Here is a 12315-nt window from a genome sequence, read left to right as displayed (position 1 = left end):
TTTAACTTGGTGTTCTGGATGGTATTCATATTTATAAGTCGTGTATTGCATACCTAAGGAGAAAAGTGAGACATTTTTACACGGATATATAATTTTTCCCCCAAGCCATAGAAGATAGTGGCCAACACGCAGATTGAGACTTTTTACTCACCAGTGACCCGTCAAAAAGTATTTTCAAATTTACTGCCATCAAAATTTATGAATTCTAAAAGAAGCACATACTTTGGATGGATCAATAGGACATACTTATTTTCGCAGTGATAGGACATCTCAATTTGTTTTTTCCATCCTTGTTTTAGGCTTGGGTAGACTGTTACAAATGCTACTTTAAATTCCCAACTATTCAACCAAAGTGTACAATATACTATTTTTTCCTCTAAAAGAGGCAGAGATTCAAATTATTCCCTGACGGATCCGAATCAGGGTAAATACCCGCATGAAAAAATATATATGTCGAAAATATACGTGACATAAGTGTGATATATACAAAATATATGTACGCTAAAAAAATATACGTCAAATATATTTTCAATTATATGTTGATATAAATGTATGCATGTATGATTTCGTAGATGGCAGGATATATGTGGAATATATAAGAAATATATGCGGACATATATTTTGTCATATACGTTAATGTATATGTTTGCATATATATAAAAATGTACGAAAGTATATATCTCAATATATGTATCAACATATACGCAATTATATATCTCAACATATATACAGCTATATACATTTACATATATATTAATCTATATAGAAACATATATATTTACATATATGTAAACATATATGTTCATATATATTATATATGCACACATATATTGACATATATTTCAACATATTTTTTACAATATCACAAACTTACATGAATTTTTTTTTATTTTCAATACCTGAAATCCCTAGTGGAAATTTTTCGGACTTTTCTCTGAAAAACTCTGAAAAAGTCTAGAGAATATATGTTGGTATACATACAAACATATATGAAAAAATATATGTCTGCATATATTTTTATATATATGCTCGCATATACACAAATATGTAAGTCAACACATATTTAGTATATATGTAAAAATTTATGTAAAAATATGTGTTGGCGTATGTGTAAAATATATGTGACTTATAAATGAGAATATATGCAAACATGTTGCAGTCTTATACATAAATATATATTTACACATATATGTAACCATATATGCGCACATATAATTTAATGCAAAAAAAATATATGTCAAAATATATATTTCTATATTTGACTTATATTTGACATATATTTATGAGTATATTTTTCACATATATATTTTTCCATGCGGGTACTGTAATTTACGGTGTTCGGAAGAATGACAATATTTTTCGGTAAAATGTGGCACTTTTACGGTGAAATACGGTATTATACCATGAACGTTCGGCATTTTATGGCAAAAGTACGGTATTTTCCGGCAAAAGCACGGTATTGATACCGTAAGTTTGCGTTAAAATGAAGGTAATTTACCGCAATTCGCCGTAAGATGGCGTAAATGACCAGGCCCCCTGTAAATTACCGTAAATAACCGCAGAGTACCGTAAACTACCGTTAATGCGGCACATTTGCGGTAAAGTATGGTAATTTACCGTAATTCAGATCCGCCAGGGTCCTCCGATACATTAAAAAAATCAATAATTGAATTATAAATTCGAAATTTCTTATCATAAAAAATAACAATGTAAGCTCAATACACATAAATTAACTATCTTGTTATAATTTTCATATGTATTCGAAATAAAATTTATAAATAAATTGCATTATAAAAAATATACTTTTTATATTGATCAGTTATGTCAACTTATATAATTACTTAAAATTATATTAAAATTTTTTTTTCTATAATAATTTTAGTCACAAAATTTTATAAATTTATTTTTGAACATAAAACACTTTCATACAGGCAATTATCGTTTTAAAAAAATTTATTGTTAAAATGATAAACGCCTTATCAAATTAGATAGACGAATATTTTTTTTGGTCATTAGTTGGAAATAAAATTCATTATTAACAGTTAATTACTTTAACTGATTAAGAAAGAGAAAAAAGTATAATAAGCATAAGTTTTTACGTGTCAATTGAATTTTATGATATTATTAATAACTTTTTAATTGTGTGACTTGAACGATATTGAAGTCTAATTAGATACATTGTGGAAAATCAGTAACGGTTATTATATTCCTAAATTCATGTGAACAAATAAACTATTTAGTATGTTCCTAAAGCAATTCATTGTTATATATTTTATATTATATACAGAAATAAGTAATAATACAATAGAGGCATGTAGTTGTAAAACGTATACACACAAACCGTATTCAAAACGTGTAAAATATTTAGTTAAACTGCCTGACTCGAAAAAAATAAATCAACTATCTCTTATTGGCTCTCATTCGTCATTATCATTCAGTATCAATAATAACGAATTACAAACACAAGATTTGGATATTTCCCATCAATTGAAATATGGAATTCGAGTTTTGGACATTGGAATACGTGCTCAATCAAATATACTTATTTCATACGAGGATAAAACTATGACCAGTTATCAATTAGTAAACGCATTAGTGGACATAAATGATTTTCTTATCGATAATCCAGGTGAATTTATAATAATGATCATACGCACTGTTCTATCTCCGACATTGGATGTTACCAGAAGTTATTGTGATATTGTTAACTTTTTTATTCGTTCAGTTTGGGGTGGATCACGTATTATCAAAAATTGGCAACTCAATGACACTATTGGACAGTATCGTGGTAAAATATTATTAGCTAGTTTTGACAATTCATTTGATGGATGTGCATTTAATTTGAAAAGTAATTGCGAGATTCAAAGTGATCGTATTAATAACAAAGACAATACGATTATTGGTATTGCAAAGAAGTCAGTGTTGATTCATCAGTTGATGAAAGAAAGTTTTTTTAAGCCTTTTCAATGTTTTATCAATGATATTAGTTTTTTTGTAGCTGGTCATAATCGTGTAGACATTGCTAAAAATGGCGGTTATTATGATCAAACTCGTTGTTCTCGGCCACTTAATGATATAATGACTGAAACTTTTGAAGTTACGCATCGCGCTTTAAGTATTGTTCTGGCTGACTATGTTACTCAAGAATTGATTGATAAAGTAAATGACAACAACTTTTCTATATAATTGTGGCGGACCTGATGGCTATAAAATCGCGAGAGAAATATATACATAATTATTTATAAATGGCTATTCATAATCATAGGGAAGACTAGGGTACGGCAGCTCCCCAAAGCCGCTAATTGTTTTTATGTAGCTTTTGAGCATCGGGTACAAGTTGTTTAGATCTATCTCGAACAAATCCATCATGATTTTGTCATAGCTTACGAAAAAGCAAAATTTTTATTTCGGGGCACGACAGACCCCGTCCAAAACATGATAAAAAAAAAATTTTCTTAAGAGGGGTTCGCACTTTTCTCTCTATTACACTCAAGTCCACAAACGGTACTATCTTAACAAACGAATATTATCAAACAATTAAAGCGCACTTCGCTAGATTAGACATTAGTGCATCAATGTGCGGTCTGCATTTTGTATTTAGAGATTTTGTTTCCGAAAAAAACCCAACCGAAAATATCTGATAACCCCTGTTAAAAATTTTTTTCATAAACTCGGCATCCCTCAATTTTACTTGAATTACCAATATTAACCCTTCCTTACCCACGCTATGAGCGTGGCGCCGCCTTTTTTAAATTTTATTTTTTTTTTCGTAACTACTTCAATTCGTAGTCTTGAAAAAAATTTAATTCTTTCTTTGATCTATTAAAAAATTTTTAATGCTATTTACATGCATAAAAACCCTTGGAAAATATTTTTACATTCTAAAATTCGAGACCGAGTTTGAGAAAGCGGCGCTCTGCCGCCCATCGCGGGTATGTCTCTTGATCTTTTTCAAACTGCGCTGTTGCCAACTTTCTTTGCCGCCAGTATTTTAGCCTGTTTTACCACACGTTCAACACAACTGGTAAAGACAAGTGATTTTTCAGGTTAATTTTTATTTTAATTATATTATTTACAAATTAATTGTTATTAAATAATAATTAATACTATTTACATAAAATAATTTTGTTTTATAACTTTGTGAGTATTAGAATTTATTAGAGTATTAGAGTATTAGAATATTATTATATAAAATAGAAATATAATGATATAAACTTTAGTACAAATAAGTTCTGAAAAAATTATTATTCATAGGATAATACAATATATATATAATTGAAAATGTTAATTTTTCGAATTTGATAATAAATAATCTGGTTCCATGAAAAAACTGCGAATTTATATTACAATTTTTCTTTGATAATTATTAAATACTGTATAATAGTCGTGGTTGAACGTTTGGCAACAGCGCGTTCAATTTAACACGGCGGCGCGACGCTAACCACGTGGGTGAATTCGGCTGGCAAAAGAACGTGGGTAACGAAGGGTTAACAAAACAATTTTTTGTACTCCTATAGAAGGACCTCTATCCTCACATCCAAAATAATAATTTTGACAAGAAACAACTTATGTTTTTCGTGTAATCCATTCATAGATTTTATTGTTGTTGTGATGAATAAAAAAACTTATATTTCTTGAAAATTATGAAATATTGTTTTTTTACTCCAAATACTTTATTCTGATTATTAATCGCTTATAAACTATGAAGTACAGGAAAATTAAAAAGTTTTTTTTCAATTTTATTTTTTAAGCCAAAAAATGTTGTTATTGAAGAGAAAATTTGTAAATTATATCGAAATGATGGAATTATGAGAAAAGTAAAGTTGATATTAATGTGCGTTAATGAACTAAAATTAGAAAAAATACGGATGCAAAGTTCGTGCATGTTTTACTGGTTATGTGTATTTGTTCTCGCGTTAACTTAGATTCAAATAATAAAATTTAATTTTAGTGTGATGAATAAAAATAAGAAAAAAAGTTATAATAAGTAAAATTATTAAAAATTTGATATACTACAAAATAAAACTACAAAAAAAAATTCAATATTCTAGAATGTTATTAATTTTTTATAATTAACCAAATGATATGACTAAAAGAAGTCATGTACTTTTTTGTTTTAATTAATTGACGGTTTTAGAAATTTGATATCGAGACAATGCAAAAAGATATATTTTTCTTACTTACGGAGTTTTCATTCGATATTAGAATAAAGTACATGGAGAAAAACAGCCCGAAAAATATTTCAAAAAATAAGATACTTTTGGAAAAATTTTTATGATAACACATGAGATAATATAAATTGTAATAATAACAGTAAACAAATATAATAATTGTACAGCTAGCATAGTAATTTAAACGTCTTTTCACGATCAGTGCACAATTTCGGGGAAGTTATTAAATTTATGATTTAATAATCATGAGGTTATTTCGTTTGAGACTCGATAAGTTGTTCAATGAAAAATTCAAAAAACAATGTTTGCATCCAACACGTACTTATATTTGAAGATACATAAAAAATTAATACATGAATGATATTTGATTACTATTCAATAGATATGTATGCATATATAAGAAGAATAACAATAACTAACATAAACATTTTTCGAGACAAATAAAATACAAAGGACAAGATACTTATAAAATCTTGTGTCACTTATAAAAACAAACCAGATGGCGCCTATTGTGTGCGCCTTAAGCACATATTATTGGAGACAGATTCATAGTTATGTCGGCATGCACACTGAAAATCGATACAAACAGAATTCTCAATAGAACACTGCTCATCTTTCCAACAAAGTCCACCCAAAATTGGCAAACATGATGATAAGCTCGATGCAACATTGTTTTCTCTACAAACACACTTTTTATCTTTTGAACATTGCCCATGCCATGGCTCTACACACTCTGAATTACTGTCACAAGAATATAGCAAACGTGCTGGAAACAAGACGTAAAAAATATAGTAGTTGCATTTTCAGTCGTTCATTAGAGAGGAGGAGTCCAAATTCCACGATGACCACACGTCAAAAAATCGAAAAAAAAAGTATCTTTGTCATTTTCATGTTTCTAGACGGTAAATGGGCCTTAGCATAGTCACATAACGAGACAAGTCATACCCATGATAAAAATTCGAAAAGTTTGGGAAATATAATTGCTCGGTATTTTTCTGTTTGTCAAAAGCAAAATAGTTGTTTTGTTTAATAATAAAGTAATAACGCCTTCAATAGGTAGTCTTGTCCTCCTTTCTCGCATTTTCATTTTATATAAATTAATGAATGATACTTACTTATTATACATTGATTAGTAGAAATAGCTGTAGCATTAGGTTTACATTTGCATACGTTGTCAGAACAATACGCGAAATCCATACGACATTCTGCATCCGTTAAACAAGAAGCATTCAAAGAAGCTATACAAGTATATTTATTCAAAGCATAATATTTCACATCACAAATGCAAATGTTATTGACTGAGCATATTGAATTTTTTATGTATCCACAATCCTCATCCTCTGTACAAGATTTTCCTAATGGAACTTTTTGAAAATAAACCAAATTATTAAATAGAATACAAGAGAAATAAATTATTACATAAGTACACTTTAAATAAATTAAAGCATTTCAAAAATATAGTAATATTTACATACTCGGTTTACATGTATGATTGAATATCGCTGAATAGCCAAATTTACATTGACAATTATTCGAAACACAAATCGAATTCGCAATTATACAATCGGCGTCGATTGTACAATAATTGTTTAAAAATGTCCCACACTTTTTATTGTTTAAAGCAATATGATTTTTCTTACAAATACACTTTCCATCAATACATTTAGAATTCCTAATTTTAATGCAATCTTCATTTCCATAACAAAATTCTCCCAAATGTGCTATCGAGGAAAATAAAATTAAATATTAAAAAAAAAAAAAAAAAAGATTTCTTAAGAGATGTTCCCCGTGTGATGAGTTCAAAAAAATCGATTTTTATTTTTTCAAATAAATTGATTCCTTAACATGTGTCGAATACGCTTAAAAAACAAGCCGTCACACAGGGCAACCTCTTTAATTAGAAAATTATCAATTATTTCAACTATGATGTATAAAGATTCAAACATTTCTAGTACATTGAAGTTAAAAAAGACATGAAATTAAATCTTATTTAATTTATACTCTGATTTCAAAACTTTTTTTTTTTATTTTATAGTAAAGAAGTACTCTTGTCGCCTAAAACAGCTAAAGCTTCACTTTCAATATTTTATACTTACTTGGCACACAATTGTTATAATCATTACTGACGTATTTAGGTTTACATTGACATTTATTATCAATACAAGTTGAATTGTTTGTCGCACAGGTAGTTATTTCTGTACAGGGAATATTTAACTGTGGTGCACACGCATTTCCATTTATTGCAAGATAATTTGAATTACAAACACATAAATTGTATCTCGAGCAATGCGTATTTGCTATATCGTAACAGTCATTATCACTATAACAGATTTGATTCAATTGAGCTGAAACATATAATATTAACAAAAAAATATAGAACAATATTTTTGGGAACTAACACATATGTGAATTTTACAATATTGAAGTATCCAAAAACTCCAACTGAATCCAATCTTAGGTGACGGTTCCATGACCGTTCAACCGCGGACGGTTCATCCGCGACAGAATTTTGATTGAAAAAATATCAAATTGAAATAATTGCGGTTGTGTGGTGATGTGACTTATGGATTGTGATGTCATACGTGGACACATAGATGGCGTTAAGTTATGTTCGTGTAGATGTTAGCTTACCAACTCACAATTAGATTAAATAATAAATTAAAACCATTTAATAATTCATTTTATTTTAAACCGCAATATCGGCGGTAGCGTTATAGGTCCAACCCATTGATAATTTTTTGGTAACTTCAGTGTTAGGTATGAGGCAGGGTGTTTTGGAGGTGCCTCACTGACTGTTCCACCAGCACATCCCGGATGGAACCGAATGTTAGTCGGTGTCTAACGAATTTAATTTCGTTTAAGATTGTTAGTTGGTGAATTAACTGTATTATTACTCTTAAATCGCATGTTTATCTATTAATTAATCAAACAATTAATTAATTATAAATAATAGTGTGTACACGTGTCAGTTTCTTACATTGGCTCGAATGCCAAAACGACCGTACATGTCACCATTGCCACCAATACCTATGTCATAATTTTTCTGGTTGCTTTGTCATTGGTTGTATTGTCTTCGGTTAAGTAGTCGGGGAACCTAGGTGATCAAGTCTGTCTGTGACAGTAACTGGATTATATCGGAGTCTTAAGATACAATATTGTGAGCTCATCGTTTCGTGGTTTTGTTTGATGTCATCATTTGCTGCAAAAAAAAAAAAGCTTAAAAACTTACTTGATAGACACTTTTGATTAGATTGGGGTGCGTAATTTTCTAAACATTGGCATATGTTATTTTCACAATTGGAATTATAGACAAGACATTCTTTGTGCTCATTACATTGACCTCCAATAAGCGGTAAACATACAACACTATCGAATTTTGAATAACCAAATTTACAAACGCATTCATTGTCATCTGAACATTCTGCATTTGATATTTTATCACAATCTTTATTATATCTGCAATATTGCCCTAAAAAAACTAACCACAAAAATAATAATTAAAATTCAAATCGCTTAGAAAATTTTTTTTTTTTTAACCCTTAAACTTACTCGGTACACATTCATCTGCTGAACGTGGCGAATAACCATTGGTACAAACACATTCATTATCAAAACATGTTGAATTATTAGTTTTACACTCTACGTCGTTAGTACAAAATCCTCCTAATAATGGTGCGCATGTCATTGCATTCAATTGTACATAATTTGAATAACAAATACATTTATTGGCATTTGAACACTTTGCGAAAGGTATCTCACTACAATCTTCATCTCGAGCACACTTTATTTCTAAATAACCTAAAACCAATAAGCGAATTAGTTGTCCATTCATACAATAAATGTAATCGACTCTTCTGCACTGTAAAAATTTTGAGGCCGCGGTGTGGTGTGAATTCTTTGGTTTTAAAATTTTCAAATCATCCAATGTGAAGGTTACACGACGCATGGAATTAAATTTTGGACTGTTTGAATTAGAACGTTCACACCGTCAATGATGGAAATGTATAAGTTCTTTAATAAAAACTCTCGAATACTTCGACACTAGGTATTCAATTTTTATTTTAAAATAATTTACATTAATGATAACGATGTACTAGTACTAAAGCCTATATATTATTTGGTAATTTTTCACGATAGATTATATTATTGAACGAAATTTGAGGTAATAAAAGTGAGCGGTATAAAAAATAAACACTCATACCGTATTAAAAGTGCCCCACTTAATTTTCACACCTTCAATTCACGACGAGCAGACCATGGAAAGTCCTCGGGGACTTTTTTCACAGCAAAAAATTTTTACAATGTCACATAATTTTCAATATATTTATTTTTCTTACTTAATACGCATTCATTAATAGATCGCTGCGAGTAACTAAATTTACATTGACATTTATTATAAATACAAATAGAATTATCTGTAACACATTGTTTGCTATTTGTGCAACGTTCATTAAGCAATGGTGAACACTCTGAGACATCTGTTTTAACATAATTTTTTTTACAGACACATCGATTATCTTCTGAACATTCTGCATTAGTAATTAGTTCACATTCATTATCATTGACACAAAATCTGTTGAGTTCGACTAAAAGTACAACGACAATTGAAATTATTATGTGAATTTTAATTTATTCATTTTTAACCAATTACTTACTAGGTATACATTGTTCATCTGAAATAGCAATGTAACCAAGTTGACACAAGCATTGACCGAACCAACAATTGGAATGTTTGATACCACAATCTTTATCGGTGAAGCATTGCCTACCTATACTTGAAGCACAATTTGTTTCGTTAAAAGCAAAGTATTGATCTTTACAACGACACGTTTTTTCTTCTGAACATTCAGCGAATTTTATTTCATCACAATCAGTAGACACTTCACATGACTTATTCAAGTGCTCTATAATAATAATAAAAACATCAGGTATTTTATTCAGTGATAGCTTATCAAAATTGGTCATTCAACACTTTTACATACTTGGAACGCATTTATCATTTTGGAACACATAATTGGTTTTACATTGGCATTTCTCATCAAGGCAAACAGCATTAATTGTTGCACAAGGTTCATCAGGGAAACAGTGAGCGTTAAATGCGCGTCCACACGTGTTATCGGTCTTTGGAAAATAGCCATAATCACATGCACATTTTCTGTTACTATTACATATCGTATGGTTCATTGAATTTACACAATGCGCATTATCCGTGCAAGGCATCCCCAAACGTGCTAGTTATAATAATTACAGAAAAATTTTAATAATTGAATAATTTGAAAAGGAGAGAGGTTGATGATTTTAATTAAGACGTACATAATTCACAAGCAGTATTGGAATATGGTATATATTGTGATTTACATTGACATTTATTATCAATACACACGGAATTCGTAACTCCGCATTCATTCTTGCTATCACATGGCTCTTCTAAAAGTGGTGAACATAAAATTGGGTTTAAAGCAAATGTGTTTAAAGTGCAAACACATATATTTTTTGACGAACACTTCGCAAACTTTATTTGTTCGCAAGTAGTATCATTTTCACAGAATGCTCCCAATACCTCTACAAGTATGAGAATTGAAATAAAATGAAAGCAATAGAGGAAGATTTAATCAAAGTTAATTTGGCTGCAACGAATAATATTTTTCTTATAATTATAATTACTTGGTACGCATTGGTTATTAGATTTGGGTAAATAACCATTTCTACATTTACATTCATTATCGAGACATATAGAGTTAGCAGGCCCACACTTTTCATTTTTCCAACAAAACTCATTTAATAATGGTGCACAATCCGTATTATTCACTCGAATATTGTTTGGTCTACAAGCACATTTGTTTTCTATCGAGCATTTTGAATGTAATATGTCACTACAATCTTCATTCGTTCGACAAGAATCACCCAATTTTGCTAAACAAGAAAAGAATTCAATTGCATAATTAAAGTATATTGATACCAAGGATTTTTTCTTCATCATGAAGAGAGCTCGCAAAACAGATCAAAGTTTGAAGTAATGATATGTAACAGTACATAATAATTTGTTATTTTAACGTGAAAATCGTCTTATTATAATACAATCTTAAATACAAATCATTAACGTCCCTCAAAAAGGAGAAACAGCAAGCAATAGTGTGGTTACATGGTTTAATCTACTTGATATATCATAATACCGAGTCTGATCTTAACTTTTATTTAAGATAACTTCTCGAATGCCATAATAGTTTATGAACGTATATTATCAAGATAAATATACTGCTAGCAACAATTCTGTTACACTCTTAATTTAATAAAATCAGTCACCTATTTTTATACATTTTAATTGATTGGTTTCATATGTACTTTTGCATCTGAAATTCTTATCACAACATGGATCTTGTTGATATTCGTGACACTGGAAAAATTTAATAAATATTTCATAACAGACTATCATAATAGTTTAATGAATGTTAATGCATCACTTACCTGTTCGCCTTGATTAGCGCATTGCGTTGCAAGTTTTTCATTTCCGTTAACTGCATACACAAGTAATATTATCAATACTAAAATTTCTCTTAATACCAAAGTTGATTTACTGATTACCATTTTTAAATTATCTTCACACATTTTACAATCTTCAAAATTAAAAGAAAATAATCCACTCCCTTTCAATTTCTTTAATTGTGTTCTTCAAATGTTTTATTGAACACAATTTAAATAGTCACAGTCAGCATAAGGATGTAAGGTTTCAAATTTTTATTTTTCATTGATCACTTACTACGAGTAAAATTTAATTTTATAGTTAATAACTTCCGATCATAATTAAAAAATGTCGCTTTGAATTATTTTTTTATCGTAATGTCCGTTGGTAATACTATTAATAAACTCTTTTCTGTCTACACTTATTAATGTTCAGACTCTCAAAAGTTTAAAAAAGTGATATATTATAGGGAATATATTATAGGGGATATATTATATAAGGCTTTAAAAAAAAATAGTTCTATAATTGTACCAAAATTGTATCATGGTTACAGAAAACATTTTTTTTTTGTTAAGGATCTGATGAAGCTATGTAACTGTTAATTTATTTAAAGCTATTAAGAGCCTCCAAACCATACTAAAATTTTAAATCAATCGGTCCAGCCAATCCTGAGAAACGATTTTT

The 12315-nt window shown here is 29.2% G+C and overlaps 1 protein-coding gene across 1 annotated transcript; it reads right to left on the bottom strand.

The window, feature by feature from the left end:
- Positions 1-6638: 6638 nt before the first annotated feature.
- Positions 6639-11777, bottom strand: LOC130678781 (prion-like-(Q/N-rich) domain-bearing protein 25). The gene is made up of 9 exons (XM_057486247.1): positions 11637-11777; positions 11514-11565; positions 10154-10402; positions 9827-10075; positions 9554-9757; positions 8721-8969; positions 8401-8649; positions 7268-7516; positions 6639-6892 (listed from the first exon to the last, which is right to left on the bottom strand). Exons 1-9 carry the CDS (start codon positions 11775-11777, stop codon positions 6639-6641), a joined length of 1896 nt encoding a protein of 631 aa, XP_057342230.1.
- Positions 11778-12315: the final 538 nt, after the last annotated feature.

The sequence above is a fragment of the Microplitis mediator genome, chromosome 1, assembly GCF_029852145.1.
Source record: "Microplitis mediator isolate UGA2020A chromosome 1, iyMicMedi2.1, whole genome shotgun sequence".
Classification (NCBI taxonomy): domain Eukaryota; kingdom Metazoa; phylum Arthropoda; class Insecta; order Hymenoptera; family Braconidae; genus Microplitis; species Microplitis mediator.
This window is presented reverse-complemented; position numbering and strand designations above follow the sequence as displayed.

What these genes read in the sequence shown, in the direction of transcription:
- LOC130678781 (XM_057486247.1), bottom strand. Translation starts at nt 11,777, where the DNA reads ATGTGTGAAGATAATTTAAAAATGGTAATCAGTAAATCAACTTTGGTA. An exon ending in TATTTATAATAAATGTCAAT is followed by an intron (nt 8,970 to 9,553) that starts GTAAATTTAGTT and finishes TATTGGTTTTAG; the next exon opens with GTTATTTAGAAATAAAGTGT. An exon ending in TTATAACAATTGTGTGCCAA is followed by an intron (nt 6,893 to 7,267) that starts GTAAGTATAAAA and finishes TTTCCTCGATAG; the next exon opens with CACATTTGGGAGAATTTTGT.